At 53.6% G+C, this 20,686-nt stretch overlaps 1 protein-coding gene across 1 annotated transcript in view; it reads left to right on the plus strand.

Annotated features, from left to right (window-relative positions):
- Nucleotides 1–18,966, plus strand: part of CCDC12 (coiled-coil domain containing 12) — a 51,382-nt gene extending 32,416 nt beyond the window's left edge. The window contains exons 2-7 of the mRNA XM_055342986.1: nt 1,135–1,202; nt 14,803–14,882; nt 16,386–16,447; nt 16,639–16,673; nt 17,640–17,716; nt 17,818–18,966. Of these exons, the coding sequence (XP_055198961.1) occupies nt 1,135–1,202; nt 14,803–14,882; nt 16,386–16,447; nt 16,639–16,673; nt 17,640–17,716; nt 17,818–17,900 (405 nt within the window). The 3' untranslated portion in view covers nt 17,901–18,966. The remainder of the gene's footprint in view (nt 1–1,134; nt 1,203–14,802; nt 14,883–16,385; nt 16,448–16,638; nt 16,674–17,639; nt 17,717–17,817) is intronic.
- The last annotated feature ends 1,720 nt before the right edge of the window (nt 18,967–20,686 follow it).

Here is a 20,686-nt window from a genome sequence, read left to right on the forward strand (position 1 = left end):
TTTTTTGTTTTAGTAATCTCTACACCCATCAGGCAGTTCAAACTCACGACCCTGAGATCAAGAGTCATATGCTCCTCCAACTGAGCCAGCCAGGCACCCCTCTAGCTCTTTCTTTTTTTTTTTTTTTTTTTCCTAGCTATTTCTTATGTCATAGCGGCCTCCCTGTGGCAGCACCTTACTGATGTCTCAGAATACTGCTTCAGTGAGATGGTCAAAGGCACGTTGCTGCTGGTAATGCAGTGCACAGTGACACCCTCTGGAGGACCAGTCCTGGCATGCACAAGGACCGTGGGGGTGCCTCAGGACTGAGAACATGGTCATACATTTGAGCACATACATGTGCACACACCCTGCATGTCCGTCTGTCCCCAGGGCCAGTCTGATCCTACAGAGTAAGGAAGAAAGCTTGGGAAGACACTTGCTTCTGCAGGTGGAAGCAGCATGGTGGTATCCTTTGTTGTGGCCCCTGATGTGTCTGGAGAACAAGTATACAGTGTCAGGTTTGAGGTGAACATAGCTTCTCTAGCCCTATAAAGAGATGGGAGGCAGGAGGAAGACAAAGAAAAGACATTTAGAAGAAATTTTTCCCATAGAGATTTCAAACTAAGTCCCCTTACCTCTATCCCTTGAATATATTATTATAAGCCCGGTTCTAGTTTGAGTTATGCTAGTCCTTAAGGTAAATAAATAGATGTTTCTGGAGAGGCCTCTGGCATGGAAGGGGAGTCAGGAGGGAGCTTTTGCCCCAGCTTGGTTGCTGGTGACTGCCCATCCCAGCTCAAGGGGTGGCCTCATGCAGACCCATGAAGGGAACCCTCTGGCACTGATCACCTGTTTCTCACCACTAAATCCTTCTAGCTTCTGCTAGCATTCTCTGAGGGCCACCACTGTGTGTCTGGCCTGGGCTGGGGGCACCAGTTGTTAAATTTTGGGGGTGGGGTGGGTAGCGGGGGAGTTGAAGGCTTGGGGCACGAGGCTTCAGTGTTGTGCCCACTCAGAGGCTACAACAGCAAGCTGTTCCTTGCCAGGGTGGGTGGCTCCTGAGCTGTTCCTTTTTTCACCAGCTCCCTGGGCATCAAGGACTGGAAGTAGGAGCATCCATCTGAGCAAGTGGTTTTCTTCCTCTCTTTGTAGGACAAGGAAGATGGGGAGCCCAAGACCAAGCAGCTCAGAGAAGGGGAGGAGGAAGGCGAGAAGCACAGGTAAGGCCTGTGTTCACCTCCGTGTCATCCACCTCTGTCACAGCCTCTGCCCCCATGCCTCCCCCACTCATGCTGTGGCTGCCTTGAAAAAGCTCGCCCTTCCCCTCCACCCGAGCCTTCTCTGCCCCCTTTCCCCCACTGACCAGCTGGCTTTGACCTGGCCACCAGCATTTCCTTCCTGACCCCCATATGGCTTATCCCTCTTCTCAAAACCTCTTGCGTGGCGTGGTTCCCCGGCACCTGGAAAATCAGGTCCAGACCATGTGTGGCTTGTGTGCTCTGCCTGGGCCACCCGACCCCTCCTGGTTCCCCATCACCCCTCCGGCCCTTCAGCATCTCTTGGCAGTGGCCTCTGTGCTGCTGTCTCAGCCTGGATTCCTTGTCCTCTCCTTCTTCCTCTTATCTCCACTTCACAGGCTGGTCTTCATACGGAGCTGGGCTCAGAGGCCTCTGCTTCCTCCTCCCTGTCTGTGCTCCCCATGCCCCTCCTGGGAGATCAGGGAGCATGTTTCTCTCCTGCCAGATCCTGTCACCTGGTCCAGTCAACTTCAGTTGCCCGAACACAGTGCTCTGCCCTGTGGTTGTGGGCACACAGTCTGCCCCCTGTCCCCGTCCCGTCTGGATGGCTGGCACCTCCATATAGCTTGGGTGCTGCTTTCCATCAAAAATACCTGGGAAACATTTGTACATCCCAGGGGTGGGGCAGGTGGGAGCCATGTGGTTGGTCTTCGTGTGCTGGGGAGAACCTTCATGTCTGCACAGCACTTCCATGGCCAGAGTTGGGGATCCCATGTCCTCCTCCTCCAGCCTTGCGCTAGGGCCACAAGGGTAGCTGGGGAACTGTGCTTGGAATCAGACTTGGTTTCTGAATGGACAGGTCCCCTTGGTGTTCCCTGTCCTGAACAGTTTCCTTCAGGCACCGGGCTTGAAGGCACCTGCTCACTCGGGGTAGTGAATCTTGATGTCCTAAGCAAACTTACCTGGGCGGACTGTGCTTTGAGGGGGCACAGCAGGGGACCCTCCCTGGAGAAGGAGCAGGACTTCTTGATGCCACAACCTTGTCTTATCTTCACCATGGTGAGTGGAACCTTCCCGGGCACAGGCCCCTCATCAGAAGCTGATCCCAAACGAAATGGGGCTTTTTCAAATCCATGGGGCATGCGCTTGTATGACTTGGCAGTTTACAGAGTGGGTTCACACGGTCTTCACGGGCAGCCCTGTGTGGTTCTTGCCACCTCGCTTTTTATCAGCAATGGGAACAGCTCTGTGCTGAGAGGTATAGGTGATGCTCAGTGGTGGTGCTGGGACCCTTACCACCCTAGTGGCAGGCTCTGTGCTTTCTGGTTGGGTCTGGCCCCCTCCACTGGCACCTCTAGGGGCCCTCGCTAGTGACAGAGATGAAGGCCAGGTCACTGCTCTTTTGCTGTGTGATTTGGGGGTGGATACCTGCATAGTTTCCCCAGTTCTGTGGGACACTGTGTACCTGCTGAGGGAACCTTTTGGTTTTCTTCTGGTTTATTCTTACTTGGGGCCTCGGCCTTGAGTCCTGATTTCTGGGCTGTCTTCGTTTTGATGGGAGGTCCCTGCTCTCATCCCCTTTCTCCTTGATGAGAAAGAGAAGGGTCATTGGTTAGCAGGTGGCTAGGTTGGGCAGTTGAATCCTTAATTGTTGAAGTGTGTGATTGAATCTCAAACAAGGTGTTGATGGAGGAAAGAGCAGGCTTCAGAATTGAAAACAGTCAGGGCAAGAGCATTTATATCAAATGAAGAAGCCCACATGATGATAGAAGTGTTATTCACTCAACAAGTCCTGACTCGGCTGGTTGGCTGGTTTGCCCAGGGCATCACTCCTGGTCTGGGAGGTGACGGTGGACCAAACACAGCCCCTGCCCTCATGGAGCTGATGCTGTCTAGAGGGCGACAGACTGAACAGAAAAGCAAGTGTGTGGGAGGAGGTCAAGGGCAGTGAAGTGGAAGCTACAGAAATGTGAACAGCACATGGAGATCAGCTGCTGGGAAAGCCCGGGGAAGCTGGGAGGATTAGGGGAAGGCTTCAGCCGGCTACAACACTGGATTTCTTAAATAAAAAGGGAGGAGGGGGAGGAGGAACAAACCTGTCTCAGAATCAGCAATGTTACTTTTATTGACTCTGGAGGAAGGGATTACAAGTGTTGTGTTGTGTTCTCTGAATTTTTCTGTGTGCCTGAGGGATTTTATAACAAAAACCGTGTGAAAAAGAAGGGTATATAGAGCTCCAGGTTCCTACTCGCGAGCTCTGGATAAGAGTCCCCATTCCCCCTGCATTCACCTTCTGGGTTTTTGTTTTTAAGATTTTATTTATTCATGGGAGACCCAGAGAGGCAGAGACACAGGCAGAGGGAAAAGCAGGCTGCCTGCAGGGAGGGAGCCTGTGGGACTCAATCTTGGGACCCAGGATCACCTCCTGAGCTGAAGGCAGATACTCAACCATTGAGCCACCCAGGCATCCCTACCTTCTGGACCTTAACAAGTCATTTGTGGTGAAGCTCGAGACCCCCTCTGAAATCCCCTGCTGAGCCCACTGGGCTGAGCAAGGGCAAGGGGCCCACTGTTCTTTGCTCCTAGCAGCCCAGGGATGAAGCATGAGGGACACTGCATTGGGGTTCTGCTTCAGCTCAGCCCATTCTTCCACTTTTCTCTGAGTCCACCCCCTCTGAGGCAGGACAGTTCTAGCTTGCTCATCATGAGCTTGGCTTCTGTGTGGCCATCCCTCTGCTATCAGTCACTGCCATGGTTGTCAGGATGCCCAGGATGCCCGACCTTAGCTGGGAGTGGAATTGTGCTCCCCAGGAAAAGTGGTCTCCCCTAACTTGAACAGCCCTAGAGCAAAGGCTTTGCCTGGGTTCTTCAGGAAGGCAGAGCCTCCGTCCCTGTTCCAAGTGGCCAGACCCTTGTGGGTTTAACCCCACACTGCAGGGTCTAGGGCTTGGTTATGGGCTTGCCGGAAAGAGCACAAGGCAGCAGAATCTGTGTCTGTCTGAGGAAAGAGGGGACCTTTCTCCTCATCTGTATTCCAGATCTTGAAAGGGACTCCCAGAAGGATGCTTATGTCTTGGGAGCTGGCTCCATAGAGCCCCTAGCCACAGCCCCTGCCATGACCCCCTTTGCCAGTGGGGATAAAGAGACAGCCTTCCAGCTCCCCTTAGGTGAGGGGTGGCCAGGGATGACCACTGAGGCTAGTGACCAGTGGGCATCTTGGCTTCCTTGGCTCCTGGGAGGTAAGTACAGTCTGCTTCAGTCCAGGTCAACCCACACTGAGCCCAGATGCCAGGTGGGCACCTGTGTGGCCACCTGCCCTTCTGAAGTGTCCTGAGAGGATTGCAGGACCCACTTGGGGCAGCCTTCAGCCAAGGGCAGCAGGACAAGACCTCAGGGAGAACATTCCTCTTGAGTTGGGTCTGAAATCTCAATGGGTAGGATTTGGGCAGAGAATGCTCAGAGGTGTGAAGCAGCTGCAGGGTGAGAAGGTCTGTGTGTATGAGGGTGACATCTTGTTGGGGAGGCATGGACAGACACCCTCTGACCCACGGCTTAGAAACCCCAGCCCGGGCTCCGTACAAGTGACCAGAGCGGGGAGGGAGATGTCATGCAGCGGCCCCGTAGGCACTGCACGGGCTTGTGGAGGTAGCCTGGGTGTTGTGTTGGTGTTCATTAGTTCATTGTCAGGCACTTTGGTTTACATGGCCAGGACTGAATAGAGATAAGAAACGTCGAGACGGTTCTTTGTGCAGCAGGGCCCAACATTGTAGAGAGCTAGGCACATGGAGAGAGCTGGGGACCTGGAAGCAGCTCAGGCCGAGAGACCAGTCCTACTGGTTACCAGCCTCCTGGCCCTGGCAAGCCTCGTTCCTCAGGGAGCCTCACCTGAGTAGCTTCAACTGAAAGATGGGGAGAAGAACAGCACTTGCTTCCCTGAGGAGCACAGCAAATACCACCACTTTTTACTGGGCTCATGCTGGGCTCTGTGCAGAAAGGAGAAGCTCTTAAGCGCTCCCGAGAGAGCTGAAGGACTCCAGACAGACATGGAGAAGGCGGAACTTGCACGCAGGCTATGCTAACTTGCAGATAGGGCAGTTGTTGGGGAGACAGCAACTTGTCTCATCAGTGGATGAGGAAAGGAGTGAGTACATGCAGCCAGGGAAGGAATCATTAGGTCCTTTGTGGAGCCTCCCGTCCTTGGTACAGGTCATCTTCAGCAAGACAGTTGGGTGGCATCGTTTTGCAGATGCAGCGTGGGGCCAGGGCATGTGGCTGAGGAGATGGGCAAACCCAGCAGAGTGGGAGGCAGGCCCCCCAGGGCCTCGCCCCCTCACCAGCTGTGCTGGAGAATTCCCCAGCTTCCTCTCTGCCTCTGCTCCTGTCCATTTGCCTAAGAACCCTTTTCAGAATCTTGTCTGTTCTGGTTCCTTTGGCCTTTCTTATAAACTTTAGTTGGCTTATTAATATCTATAAAAAAGCTTGCCAGGATTTTGATTGGAATTGCATGAAATCTGTAGATCAAAATTCCTTAAAATCTGTACTGCTTTCCCCAGGATAAACCCTACCCTGTCCCCAGACAACCACATCCCCATTGGGGTGGGGACTCGGTCCCTTGAGGGTGGCCCAGCCCAAGCCAGGGTCTGTGGGAAGTAGAGAGGTGTTTGCATTCCCAAAAGGGCCCTTCATGTCCTCTGGGCTGGATCTGTCCTCTTCCAGTCAGCCCTTCCTGTAGCTAACTCTGAGGGGCACCCATGACTCATCTCTCACACAGTCCCTTGCTGACCCCCTCCATAAGACACAATCTTGTGGTCCTGGAACCCTGGCCCCCAGAAAGGGGCATTTCTGTCAGCTGCTTCTGTTTTTTTAAGCCCTCAGTCACTTCCTCCTGATGGCAGTCAGCTAATACATGTGCCATGGAGGGGTGTCTAGGGTAGGGCCTGTGGCTGACAGTCACGGCCACCATGCCAGGTGGGAGGAGAGGGGAGGAGTTGCACACCCTGTCAGGCATGGGGCAGGGGAGCGTGTCTTGATAAGTGACTCAACAAGCAAGCCTCAAACCCTCAGCCCCGACAGCTACCACCTCCCTTCGGCTTTGGATTAAGGTGTGTACCCAGCTGGAGCAGTCACCTTTCAGGGACAGTGGCTCACCCTGTAATGGGTGCCACATACTGTTGCCCAAGAAACTGGGCCACCAGCCCTCCTCTCTGGGTTGGAAAACCAGTTCTCCAACTCCACGTGAAGAGACGTCCCACCCCAGCTGAGGCCCAGCCCATGCCTGGCCTGGTGCCCAAACCCTAGTGGCTGGCAAATGCCAAGCCCTCTCTCGTCTGTGAGTTGGGTCCCCAGGACGGTGTCCGTGTACCAGCACACTCGCGGATCCATGACATCAGCTTGGTTCAGCAGTCACCGTTCCACCCTAGTGGTGACTACCAGTGTAGCTAGCTCTCACTCAGTGTACACTGAGTACGCTGCAGGCCCGGGGCTGACACAGTTGGGTGAACGTGGGTGGCCATAGCTATTGATCTGTCTTGGTGGAGCTCCCATGTGGATCTCACCCCCAGCCAGCTCTGGTGCTTCTGACCTCCCCTTTTTTTAAGGCAGAGGCATGACTGCCTTTCTGTTCTAGATTTCTAAAGCCCCTTCATCCTTTAACACCTGTAACCCACTGTGGTATGAGGGGGCTCAGGGAGGGTCCTGAGGGCTGGGAAGCGGGGAGGGAGGAGGAGTTTCAAGAATGGCCCTGTAGGCCAGACACCACAGTGGGAAGATGAGGGGATGCCCAGCATGATTTTTTCCTCCGGGAACACCAAGGGCCCAGAGCGCTGGCTGATCCACTTGCAGCCCTGGGCAGGCCTCCGGGCATGCTGTCAGATAGCCTTCACTCTTCCACATGTCGGCAGGTCCCTAAGGTGCTTAGTAAGGTGGCCCGGGGTCCACCTCAAGGCCAGAGACCCGGGTTTGGATTCTGCCCCTGGCTTTTCCCTCACTCCGAGACCTTGGGCCTGAATTCACCATGCGTGAATTTCTCAGGACTGTGTCATTTTCTGCATCGGGAAAATGTCAGTAACCACCTTACGTTGAAGGGTAGTCCTGAGAGGCAGGGTATGGAGGGTGTCCCTAGCGGGAAGGAAACATTGTTCCATTCGTCTCAGCCTGTACTTTAGGAAAGAGGGAGGTGGCAGGGCCGGGGGAGGGCAGGACATCAGGTCCAGAGGATGTAGGAGCTCCCACCCCTTTCCCTGAAGCCCTTGGAGGAGGTGTTTGCCAGGGGTCACCTGGGAGGCTCTGTCCACCCGATGTGGCCCTGTCCAGCACGTGGTCAGTTCTTATGCCACATCCTCTCTGTCAGTAGGACAGGAGGCCTGGGGTGGTTTGGCAGGGTGGAATTAGAGCTGGCTAGACAGGAGGGGAGGAAGTTTGCCCTACATCTGTACCCTGTCTCTGTAGTGTGGCCAGAGTTACCCTTTAGGGGGACAGCTGAAGTACAGCGACTTCTGTCTGTGAGTGGGGAAGCTGCTGGCCTCTTTAAAAGTTTCATTTGCTCTTAAGCCAGCCATCAGGTATCCTGATTGAAAGTGTTGAGCAACCACTGACGAAAACATCACCAGAGCCTGTGTCCTGTCTGTTTCATACTGATCTCGTGCTTTACTTGTAGAGAGATTTCCAGGTGTTCTGATTGCACTGTCCTGAACTGGACCATCCCCCCCACTCCCATCTTGGCAGTCGTCTAGAAGGGTGCTTGCAGCCTCTCTGGGGGACTCTGCCAGAAGTGTCTGCCCCGGGGCTGTTACAGATTATGCTACCAGAAACATTTCAGTGTGGAACATTTTATTTTGTTTGACCCTGTTTTGTTATTATTTCTTTGGTATAATTTCCCCAGAGCAGGCTTATCAGGTCATGGGGTTTGAATGCTCTAATCTGCCTTGAAAGAAGTGACGACCAGCCTCTGGAGCACTTGTGCACACCATTTGGATAGTTGCCTGTCACCTTGTTTTCACGGGCCCCCTGGGTCTGGCCTCTGGCAGCAACAAACAAGGCCTTGTTTATGTTGGAGACATGGGGGTGAGTGTGTGTGTGCAGAGCCTAAACCACACAATGTTGTTTAGGGGGGGTTGTGTGTCCCAGGAAGAGCCCTGTGTCTCCGTACCCTAGATGTGCAAACTGAAAGCCGTCTATGGTCAGAGCTGCTGTCTCCAGCCGGTGCTTGACCTCCAGGACCTCACAGGCCTGTGCTGGGCTTGGCTTTCTCTGTGCTCTATTACGGGCAGAGATCTTCAGACAGTCCTCTCTCCGGTCCTGGAGGAACCTTGCTGGCAGGAGGGACAGAGGTAGTTGGGTGGGGTGGGCCTGCCCTGGCCAAGCCTCTTTCCAGGGGCCTAGGGCAGGGCCGAGAGAGAGGGGCTTATGTCCCTGAGGGTAAGGCTGACAGCGCAGGTGAGGGCACAGCAGGCCAGGGCTAGGAAGCCTCTGTGAGCAGCAGGGTTTCTCTGAGGCCTGTTCACCAGTGAAGGGGTTGGACCGGATCATCTGGACACTTCTTTCACTTGGACATTCTAGAACTTTATTTCTGGGTAGAGTTTCATATTTTACAGAGAATATCAACTTTCTCCTTCCCCTGCCCCTGAGTGGCACATGTGGAAGGTGGGAAGACAGTTTTGGGTGATTTCCCAGTGGTCTCCCTGGCAGCTCACACCTGGGAGTCCCTGCAAGCTGCCCTTGAGGGAGACCTCACAGCAGCCACTGAACCTGCTCAGGCACTTGCTAGGTCTCCTCAGAGACCCGAGGGTGGGAAGTGGAGGACAGAAGATAGAAAAAATTGTTTCCCCAGTTTCAGAAGTCTCAAGATGTGAACCAGGACATCACTCTGCTGCTTTGCTACAGAGACAACAGAAGGCACTTAGGAGTTGGCTGCCCTGACCTGGCCACATTCCTGCCTTCTGTGAATCTTCTAGGCACAAATTCTTTGCTTCCGGTATTGTGTTCCTGAGCATTAAAAAGCCCAGAGAGCCCCAGGCTGCCCATCACACACCCTCTGTGAACTCCTCTATTGAGCTAGAGGCAGGTGTCTGCTGGTAGCTAAGTACTGGGGCTGGGACTCTAGGAGTTTATAGGATGGGGTGTGCAGGACAGCCATGAAGGGGCTATATGCGTGGGGTCTGAGGGCTGCTGGGTAGAGGGGCACGTAGGACAAAAGGAACACGGGAGAGGAGCAGTCAGCCATGTCTTGGGGGTGGGTGGCGATCTTTGGGCTGCCCACAGTACCATCTTGTTGAGCTCGCTCTTGAAGCCTAAGGGGCAGGAAAGTGGGTAGCAGACAGGGCTGGCAGTGACCCTGGGGATACTTTATTGGAAAGCAGGCTGTGGGGACCAATAAGGAATGAGACCAGCGCTAAGTCTTGTTAAAAGACTTCGTCTTGTTTAGGGGTCACTAGGGGTCCTGGATCAGAGAGGGTAAAGGTGAGGGTACACAGGTAACCTCTGTGTCTGCCCACGCTCCATGGGAGAGATAGCAGGCTCAGCTTAGACGATGGCTGCCCACATGGAGGGGACTGGGGGTGGCCCAGGGCATTTGCACCTGCTTGGCTTAGTCAGTAGAGCCTCCAGCTCTCAATCTTGGAGTCATGAGTTCAAGCCCCTCATTGCACATGGAGGCTATTTAAAAACAAACAAACAAACAAACAAAAGTAACACTATACGATTTCTTGTGCAGCCAGGACCTCAGAACATTTTTGCACCATTCACTTCTCCTGTCTTCTGTGCCATTGACAGATGCTGCATTTTCTTTTCTTTTTACTTACTTACTCATTTGCTTATTTATTTAAAGTTGGCTCCCTGCCTAGCATGAAGCCCAACATGGGGCTTGATCTCATGACCCTGAGATCAAGACCTAAGCTGAGATCAAGAGTCAGACACTTAACTGAGCCACCCAGGCACCCCTGCTGCTGCATTTTAAATCCCAGAAGTCGTTATGATTGTTTTGTACAGTCAGTATTCTTTCAGGTTTCCCTGCATATTTACTCTTTCTGATGCACTTCATTCCTTGCAATTCAGTGCTCCTCTCAGGTCATTTTCCTTCTGTCAAAAGTACTCCCTTTAATATTTCTGAAAGTACAGATTTCCTGATAACCAATTTTACCAACTTTTCTTCTTCTGACCAAGTTTTTCTTTGAAGGCTAATTTTTTTTTTTTTTTTAAGATTTATTTGAGAGAGAGAGAGAGTACGTGAGCAAGGGATGAAGGGGTGGCCAGAAGAAGAGGGGAGAGAGAATCCCAAGCGGGCTTCCCACTGAGCACAAAGCCTAATGCAGGGATCAGTCCTACAATCCTGAGATCATGACACAAGCTGAAATCAAGCATCAGACCCTTAACCAGCTGAGCCACCCAGGCACCCCTCTTTGTTTTTGTTAAGATTTTATTTATTTATTCATGAGATACACATAGAAAGAGGCAAAGAGGGATCCCTGGGTGGCGCAGCGGTTTGGCGCCTGCCTTTGGCCCAGGGCGCGATCCGGGAGACCCGGGATCGAATCCCACGTCGGGCTCCCGGTGCATGGAGCCTGCTTCTCCCTCTGCCTGTGTCTCTGCCTCTCTCTCTCTCTGTGACTATCATAACTAAATAAAAAAAAAAAAAAAAATTAAAAAAAAAAAAAAAAAAAAAAAAGAAAGAGGCAAAGACATAGGCAGAGGAAGAAGCAGGCTCCCCGTGGAGAGCCTGATGCAGGACTTGATCCCGGGACCCCAGGATCACAACCTGTGCCAAAGGCAGACACTCCACCACCAAGCCATCCAGGCGTCCCTCTTTGAAGGCTGTTTTATCTAGACTTATCATTCTGGTGTGGCATTCTAACTACTGTTGGCATTACCCATAAATCTTACCCATTACCCATTGTCTTACGGTTTCCATTGTTTGTGTGGAGAAGTCAGCTGTCCATTGTATGTATTCCTTTGATGGTCAGGTGTCTAATTTAAGAATTTCTTTTTGTCCTTGGTGTTTAGTAGTGTGTAAATGATTTGCCTAGGTGTGCTCATCTTTGGAGTTGCTAGTGTTTCTTTAGTTTGCATATGGCTTGATGTTTTCTACTTATTTTGTGACATTTTGTTATTATCTCTTTAAATACTGCTTCCAGGACTCTCATTACCTGTTATGCTGGATCTTTCTGCCACGTCCCATGGGTCTTTCACGTTCTTGTTTGTATTTCCTGACTGCTGCTCCTCTCTGCCTCGGTCTGGATGTTTTCTGACTTACCTTGTAGTTCACTAATCTCCCTTTAGCTGTTCTAAACTGCTGTTGAATCCATTTATTGAGCTCTTAACTTCAGTTATATTTTCAGTTGTAGAATTTCCATTGGATTAATTTTTACCACTTCAGATTCTCTGCTGAAATTCTCCCATCATGTGAGATACCTTCCTGAACTTTTATTAATTTCAGTTATTTTATTTTATTTTATTTTATTTTATTTTAATGTCTGCATTTCCTTTGAGGGTCTTTCTGTCATCTTTATTTTTTTCTCATAGCTTTGGTTGAATCCTGGCTATTGTGTATGAAGAGTCCTAGGGATAATTTGAGGTTCTGAATAATTTATTTTCCTCGAAAGAAAATGTATTCCAGGGGCACCCGGGTGACTCAGTTGGTTAAGCATCTGCCTTTGGCTTGGGTTGTGATCTCAGAGTCCTGGGATCGAACCCCACATGGGGGTCCCTGCTCAGCCCACTCATGTTCTCTCTTGCTCGCTCTCTCTGTCTCTCAAATCAATGAATAAAATGAAAGAAAGAAAGAAAGAAAGAAAGAAAGAAAGAAAGAAAGAAAGAAAGAAAGAAAGAAAGAAAGAAAGAGGGAGGGAGGGAGGGAGGGAGGGAGGGAGGGAGGGAGGGAGGGAGGAAAAAACAAAAGGTAAAGGCAAGCAATTATGCTGCAGGTGCCCTGACCCACCCTCTCAGGACTGATGAAGAGCCTTCCTTCCTTGCACTGATGCAAACTTTTTGTCTCTTCAGCCCCATGAGATGGCAGGAAGCTCTGCTTGGGGTCTCAGCTTTTCAGCCTCTGCTTGTAAATAGATGCTTTAGGGGAGAAGAGGCGCCCAGTGTCAGTCTCACTCACCTGTCACAGTTTCCCTCTTACTGTGATCGTGGCCCCTCAGATCCCCGTCACCTGGGACTTCTCCAAGGGTAACAAATAGATTTTAAAAAAGATATCTGTTGTCAGGTTTTTGAAGTTGTTTGCAGAAGCAGAGGGTTAAACCTTGGTCCTGTGTTGGAAAGGCCAGATCCCCGAACAGAACCCAGTGCCCTCCATGACCCATCCCAAAGACTCTTGCCTTTTAGCCAGCTTAATTGGACATTAGTGATAGGCAGCCTCTTCAGTAGGTCTCACAGAGTGCATCTGGGAGGACTTGGACCTAACTTAACAGTGCTGGGCATACCATTCTTGGTTACAGATGTGAAAACTGAGGCCCGGAATGGGACAGTCCACAGTGACTAGGACCCAGGTGTTCTTTAAAAAGAAAATATATATATATATATATATATTTATTCATGAGAGAGAGAGAGAGGCAGAGACACAGGCAGAGGGAGAAGCAGGCCCCATGCAGGGAGCCTGATGCAGGAGTCGATCCCAGGGCTCAAGGATCACGCCCTGGGTCGAAGGCAGGCACCAAACCGTTGAGCCACCCAGGGATCCCTGGACACAGGTGTTCTTGACTGCTGGACCAGTGCTCAGCTCCAGGGGATGCAGGGGATACTGGGCGACATGGCAGCTACAGGGGATGGGGGTGCTCGTGGCCAGCCCCCGGCCAGTGCTGCTGTTTCCTGTTGTGCTGGCCTCTCCCTATCCCCCTGCCAGGCCCTCCCTGTTCCAGTGTCTTCTGAAGCCTTGGCAGCATGGGGGCCGGGGGAGCATGGGTACTGTTGCTATTGCTGCGAGCCCCAAGTACGGCTCCCAGCAGCCTCCCCTCTCTCCTGCTGATGTCTCACAAAACCCTGGAGCTGGTTTCTGAGAGTGATAGAGGTTTTTTTTTCTCACTAATCCCTGCAGTTTTGTGCCCACACCCAGTTTCTCTTCCGCTTCCCCCCCCCACCCCACCCTGTCATAAACGAAAGTCAGTGCACCAAATCACGTGCTGCTTCTCTCCCAGTGCCTCAGCAGTGTTCACCAGCATCAGAGGGTAGAGGACAGAGTGGGTATCCCTGCTCCTTAGTGGGCAGCAGGCTTCCTGCACACAGGCTCTGCTGGCACTGCCCCCTGGCCTTGGGGCCCTGGCAGAGAAGGGGGCTAGTGGAACTGGTACATTAGGGGACCGATTGGCATCAGAAAGCTCCCTAGTTCGCACCAGTGTCTCTTGCTAGGTGTGTGGCCACAGACACCCCTGCCTCAGCTCTAGACAGGCTCCTGCCCCAGGGGCTGGGGACTACAGCAGTGCTCTTGCCTGACAGACAGAGGGTTCGGTAGGTGACAGACTGTGGGAGCCCTTGTGCTGGGACAGTGTTTCCTCTCCTGGAGGCTCAGGACCTCTGAAGGGCCAGCAGTCCCCGAGGGGTTCAGAAAAGGTAGTGAAGAAGGAGGACCCACATCCCAGCTCCCCTGGCTGGCGTGTCGGGCCACTTCTGCTTCCCCGAGGCCAAAATGGCCTGTCCCATGGTCTCTGTCTTGCTTTTTATTCAGCAGCAGCGCTCAGAAACTGTCACTGCCACCCCGAGCAGTTAGCCAGGGCCCCTCCTCCTGCAGCAAGCCTCTGGTGGGGAGCGGCCCGGGGTTAAGGAGGTACTGAGCAATGAGACCCCACACGTGGTGCGGCCAGCCCTACCCAGGAGATGCGACTTCCCTCTCATGGGCCAGACCCACTGTGTGATCCTGGTCTCTTGTGGCTCCCGTCCCTTCAAAGAACACTTGGGGTCTAGCTGGTGACATTTTAAAGACCTCTTGCCACTGTGAGGCTGGGCTGTTCTCCTGGCTGTCCCTGTGACCTGGCTTTTCCAGCCTTGCACACTGTTGTCCCCATGCTTCTCTCTTGCCAGCTGCTCCTAGCACATGCACACCCTTGCCACCAAGAGTTGAGGTCTGTACTGGTGGCTCTGGGCCACCAAGGCTCTTGAGAAAGAGGCCAGACCTAGAGAACCAACATGTGACCACCGGTGTCTCCGTGGGGAGAAACTCAGCCCAGGAGCTCTGACCCTGACTCCAGGTCAGGTCAGGTGCTGCAGCCACTGCCATGGGACCTGAGGACGGGGTGCGGTCTCTCTGACCCTCAGTTACCCTCATTGTCAGATGGAGCTCCTCCAGGAGAGACAGCCAGTGAGTGCTCCCCAGGCCCCCCTGGTCCCAGCTCTGGGTGAGAGCCCTCAGTGCAAGCAGAACCTTGGCAGAGCAGCCTGCGTGGGGCTGAGGCTTGGAGTGGGGGGGGCCTGTCCCGGTGGTCCTTCTGTTCCTGTGCTTTCCCTCTTCGCCAGGCTGTCTCCAGAAGAGAATGGAGGAAAGTCGAGAAGGCATACACTAGCTTATGTGGCTTCATTGCAGTCTGACCTGCAGATGTATGGGGTGAACACAATGGCCATACACTCCATCTCTGCTTGTTATTTGCTTTCGTAGGGAACTCAGGCTGCGGAACTATGTCCCAGAGGATGAGGACCTGAAGAGGAGGAGGGTGCCACAGGCCAAACCAGTTGCGGGTAGGTGGACTGCTTTTCTCCACCTCTGCTCTGAGGCACCATCAGATGCCTCCACCTTGGCAAGTGTCGCCCTCTCTCAGAGAATATCTGGCAGTGCCAGGGCTGGAAGCTGGGCCCCTGGGACCCTCTAGCACCGCCTCACGACCACGCAGAAGTAATCAGGGTTGAGTGACGGCAGAGAGGCGGTCAGGGCACCCGAGGGTCTTCCAGGGATCTGCAAGCAAAGAAGCCACATCCCCTGGGAGGACCTCTCTGGACTGAGAAGTGGAAGTGGCCCCGAGGCCTTGGGACAGTGGGGACAAGGGGGAGGGTGGAGATGGTGCTGTGGGTACTTGGAGGTCACAGTGAGACCCTGAAGAAGGCCGACCATTCAGGTGCTCAGAGAGCAGTGGGCTGGCAGCATCCAGGCACAGAGGGTGGGAGAGGTGTTCCTGCCGGTGAGGCGGGGGCCCGGGCCTGGGGCTGCCCATCTCCCACGGTGTGGGGAACAGCATAGCAGCCAGGAGCTTCTGGAGATGCTCCACACTGGAGAGGCAGAGTACTTCTTATCACATAGTTCCTGGTCCTGTTTTTACCCCTAATTTTTGTTATCAATTTTTAATTAGACAAATAAATGAATAATGAATGATTTATCTTGCAAACGTAGTGTTGCCCATTCAGCCACACCCCAGTCTGCTTCCCCACATTCTTTTCACTGAAATTCACGCACTTCCTAGGTGATTTGCTTCATGGTTTGGGCCACACTGGGGTGGGGACAGAGGGCAGGACAGGGAGATGGGGTGGGGAGTGGTCCCATGGTGCAGGGTCAGCACCTGTGGCTGAAGGCAGGTGAGGCAACACATGGCAGCAGTGAGGGGGTGGAGGGAGCCCCTGGAGCCCAGATTTGTTGATATCTGGCCCTACAGGGGCAGGCCCTCCCAGTTTCCCACCTAGAGGCCCTGTGCACTGTCAGCCGCTGGGCATAGCTGAGAGGTGCGTGAGGTAGCCCTCCCTGGGGTGGCTGTCGCCCTGGTCCTGGGAGTACATACCTGAGTGGGATGGGAAGAAAAGCCAGTCCAGGGTCCAGGGGACATCGCCCAAGCCTAGGAACCCTTGTAGATTAGGGGAAAGCCAGTCCTCTTGGTTCTTCACAAAGCCATGCTGTGGATGGATATACCCAGGTGGTTCCCTCCTTTCCCAGCAGGGTAGATAGCCAGGGAGCACCAGCCACGCTTCCTGGCTGCAGGTCTGTGCTCTGCGGACTCCTAGCAGCTGCCCCCCCCAGAGGCCCTTCCTTTACCCCATGATTGCTTTCATCCCAGGAAACCCAAGGCCTCCCTCCAGGCCATCTTTGCAGAGTCTTCACCTCTGGAAGTTGGGGGCTCTGGGGGAGGGGCCAAGAAAGCCCAAGGTCTCTGCGGGGTCCTCCCTGCACCCTCTAGGGCTTCCTGGGGCACCAGGGTGTGCTTCAGGTGGAGTGGTGGCTCCTTACTGACAGGCCTGTTGTTGTCTTGCACCCTCTAGTGGAAGAGAAGGTGAAGGAGCAGCTGGAGGCCGCCAAGCCAGAGCCCATCATTGAGGAAGTGGTGAGAGCCCTGAGTGCGGGGGTGGGGGCTTGGTGGGCCCTCCTCTCCTCCCCTAGCTGCTCTCCTCCCTCCACTTCTCTCTTCCATCTCCCCCCTCTCTCCCCTCCCCTCCCTCCCTTTTTTCCACTTGCTACCTCTGTGTCCTGGAGCTGGGCCCCTCCCATCCTGGCATGTGTCTCCTTCTTCCCCAGGACCTGGCCAACCTTGCGCCCCGGAAGCCTGACTGGTGAGTGCTCCAGGCAGGGCAGTCCTCCCAGTAGGGAGATGGACAGTGTGGACACATAGCTACACGACATAATTCCTGCGCAGAGTACCTCCTGACGGGACATAAAGGAAGAGTGTGAGAGAAGGCTTTAGGGGTGACACCCAGGGGATGGGAGGGACTCAGGGAGAAGAGGAGCAGCAGTCCCCGCCAGAAGTCCCTTCTGCTAGGGCAAGGATCTGCCCCACCTCAGAGAGCTGTGTTTGAGCAAGGCCAGACTTGGCCCTCTAGGAGCCAGGATGGAGGCAAGATGATGGGACAGGCAGACAGATTTCTGTCCCGGTTCTGCCATCAACTGGCCTGTGCTGCTTTGGCCTCAGTTTCCTCTTCTGTGATGTGGGGCTACTCCTTCTTCCCCAGTGCCCCTGTGCCCAGGCTGAGGGCTGTGTGGCCTAGGGCTTGTGTTCTGCTTGACCTCGGGCCAGAGGCACAGGCCACGTCCCTCTTACCTGTGATCCTGTGGCAAGTACAGTACTGCCAAAGGTGTTCTCATTTGTGGAAACAAAAGCCTGGGGCATGCATCCTAGGAATCCCTGAGCCGGGAGAGTAGGCTGTGTGCACACTTCTGGAAGCTCCTGGTGGTGAGGGTGGGCATGTGGCTGGAGGAGGAGCAGAACCCACCGTGGGCCAGGGCAAGTCACTCCCTGATGGTGCCTGAGGGGACTAGACCAAGAGAGCAGGCCCTCTGCCACACCTTGACCCAGGCCTGTGTTTGGTGGGTGTGCGGCACCAGTCGGGGCAGGCGGGCTGACGCTGGGTCTTGTAGGATGCAGGAAGGGAGAGAGGAACACCCTGGCCTCCTCCCCGGGGCGGTCTCCTGAGGCCCCTGAATGTGATTCCTAATGGCAGAGGGGCTCAGGGAGGGGAGGGTCCCAAGGCCACACCCAGCCAGACTTCACCTTCTGGCTTCCTTGCACCTGCCTGCTCCAGGGACCTCAAGAGAGACGTAGCCAAGAAGCTGGAGAAGCTAGAGAAGCGGACCCAGAGGGCCATCGCTGAACTGATCCGTAAGTGTGGGGCCTGGCAAGGAAGGATCCCTGCCCTGGGTGGGGAGCAGGTGGCCCAAACAAGGGCCCCTCCCCACTCCTTCTGTCTGCCACCCACCCAGGTGAGAGGCTGAAAGGCCAGGAGGACAGCCTGGCCTCTGCAGTGGACGCTACCACCGAGCAAGAGGCCTGTGACTCTGACTGAAGCCCGCATATCTCCTCCCCGTGTCAGGCCTTTCCTGTGGGCAGCCCCGGACTGAGGTGGGGCTGGGCTTGCTCTTACCTCCAGTTTGGCTCCAGGGCCACACATGGCCCTTGCCGTGGGGTGAGGCACCTCCTTGTCTCCTAAGTGGTCCCCACCGCCCCGAGGGGCAGAGCCAGCGGCAGCCCAATGGGCTTGCTGTGTCTCTACATAAGTATGTATTTTGAACTTTCTTTTCTCTCTAGAAATAGAAGCAAGCAGACCCATGTGTGTGGCAGAACCTATTAGACATTTCTGGGTCCTTGGGGCGCTGTGGGTCGGGCCCTGAGGTGGAGCCACAAAGGCCCAGACCTGACCTTGTGAGTGCAGGTCCTTGTCCAGTCAGATGGTCGTGTCAAAACCTGTGGGTGCTGGAGAGACAGGGTCAGAGAGCCTTCTTTAAGCCCTCCCACGGTCCCAGACCTCCCAGGAGTCTCTGGTCAGCCTGAGAGGCTCCCGCTCTGTCCTCTAGGGATCCCCTCACAGTGTGGAGAGGGCAGGGAGAGGCTGGGTATGCGGAGGGGATGTGCTGTGCCTCGGCAGTCCATCCGGGGCTGCTTCAGACCAGGGCCCCTGGCACTGTTACATCTCATCCTGCACAACACTCGGCAGCCCCACTCCCTCCATCCCAGTCAGAGCCAGACCATGGCTTCTCGGGGACAGGGCCCCTGGATTGGGGATACCCTCCTGTATCCTAGGGTAATACAAACTGGGTCCCCAGGGTCCTGGTGTTATGATTGCAGGCCTCCTCTGTGGAGCTGACTCTTCAGAGTGACTGGCCACAACTCTGACTCCAGGTACCTGAGACCAACTAGAATTTAATCTCCAGAATGATAACACTTTTGAGTTTCCTTCGGCGTTTCCCCTTAAGTGTCCCACCCTGCCCTGTGTCACCCCAGTGCGTCCTTCCCCCTGTGCTGAGTTGGGCTGACTCTGGCCAGCAACGCCAAGAACTCAGGCCATAGGGCTGGAGCGAGTGCGTGTACACAGACCAACACACTATACAATAAAGTAGATGCTTTCAGCTAAATGTATGCAACTACCCTGAGAAGGTAACTTGTACAGAGAGGGAGCAGAAACCTGCAGGCACTACTGAGGGCTGACGTGGTAGGTGGCTGGCCAAGCAGCCAGTAGGACCAGGACTCTGATTCGCACACAAGTAAAGGGTCACAGGTGCCCGCGGGCAGCAGGGCTGGAGCCAGACTCCCTCTGCATCATGGTGTCTAGAAGTATCTTTCCCTTCCTGGGAATAAAGGATGAGAAGGTGCCCCCCGGCCCTAGGACTGCCTTAGACAGCATGATGCTCGTCCTTGGCAGCGTAGGACTCGGACACCTGGGGACGGGGCCCAGTGAGGTTCCCACTCTGTACTGGCGCTGTGACTAGAGTGTGGCCAGCCCCACAGAATGAGAGCCCTCAGAGCTGAGGAAACATTTGCTTCTGCATTTACAGCTCTGTATGCCTACAGAAAACCGCCGTGCACGGAGAGAACAAAACAAACACCATCACACTCGATGGGCATGAGTACAAAAATGACAGGATCCGTGAGGAGATCTAGTGCCTTGAGGAGAGGCTACCACCCTACCAGGTGGAAGAATTTATACCTAACAAGCTGATAAACTGACTTTCTAACATGCTTCCTCTAAAATGAGCATTTGTTATATCACCAGAGAGAGAAAAGAGGCACTGAACCCACTAACTCAGGAACAGGGACTAGGTATGAGGACAATCTGGTGAGTAATCCTGGAAACAAAGAATGTTTACTAAACTAAGCAACTCACAGATGCACATACATACACATAATAAGCAACTCACGGGAGGAGCTAACTAGTAACAATCAAGGGATTGATAAACTGGAAGTAAAAGCTGAAGCTCCCGAGAGTTTGAGAGAAGAGGGTCTGTCAAGAACGTGAAGTACTGCCACGTGTCCTTGAGCAGACAGGAGATCGGGAAAAGGAAACTAGAGAAAGGAGAAAGAAGAAATAGCTGACCATTTCTGTCTCTGGCATTATGGTACAACAGTTGCCTGAACTGATCCTCCCTTTGCAAATAGCTAAAATACTAAGTACATAAATAATCACGACAAATACTTCTTAAATGCATCACTGACCTGGCAAGAAAGTAAGGAACACTCAAGAAGGTAAGAGAAGCACCAGGACGCTGAAGCCCGACATTTAACTTGAAGGTATTTGATAAACCAAATGAAACAGCATGGTTTTGGGGTCCTCGGTACCTGGGGCCAAGCTAACCCAGTACTTGTGCATAATGAGGAGTCCGGTCAGAGAGCCCTCCAGAAAGCTGGGCTTCCCGAAGGGCAGTACCCTCTGAATTAACAGTAGATCTTGGCATCCCAGGAGAAAGTTTAACCTTGCCGCTGACTGGAGTGAAAAAAGTTCTCCCTCCTAAGGACGGAGCAGGCCCTCACATGGGTTTGCACATGAGAAATCTCAAGCCCGAGTGTAAGTGGTCCCAGAAAGTGGTGGTCTCAGATGCTTGATAGACATGCAGATCCTTCCTGAATGAACCTTTATTCTTTGCAGTCCTCAGTGAGCCCCCAGGAATAAAGTTCCAGGAAAAGTGAGCAGCTTCTGGAAAAGGTCACCAGATCTACTAGGCAGCAAGGCACTGAGAGCAAAGGACATCAGGAGGGACGTGGTAGACTTGCAAAGGATTCACACATTAGAATTACCAGGCACATGATTTAAATGTTTAAAAGTGATGTAAGAAGGCAGCCCGGGTGGCTCAGCAGTTT

Source organism: Nyctereutes procyonoides, unplaced genomic scaffold (assembly GCF_905146905.1).
Source record: "Nyctereutes procyonoides isolate TBG_1078 unplaced genomic scaffold, NYPRO_anot_genome, whole genome shotgun sequence".
NCBI lineage: Eukaryota > Metazoa > Chordata > Mammalia > Carnivora > Canidae > Nyctereutes > Nyctereutes procyonoides.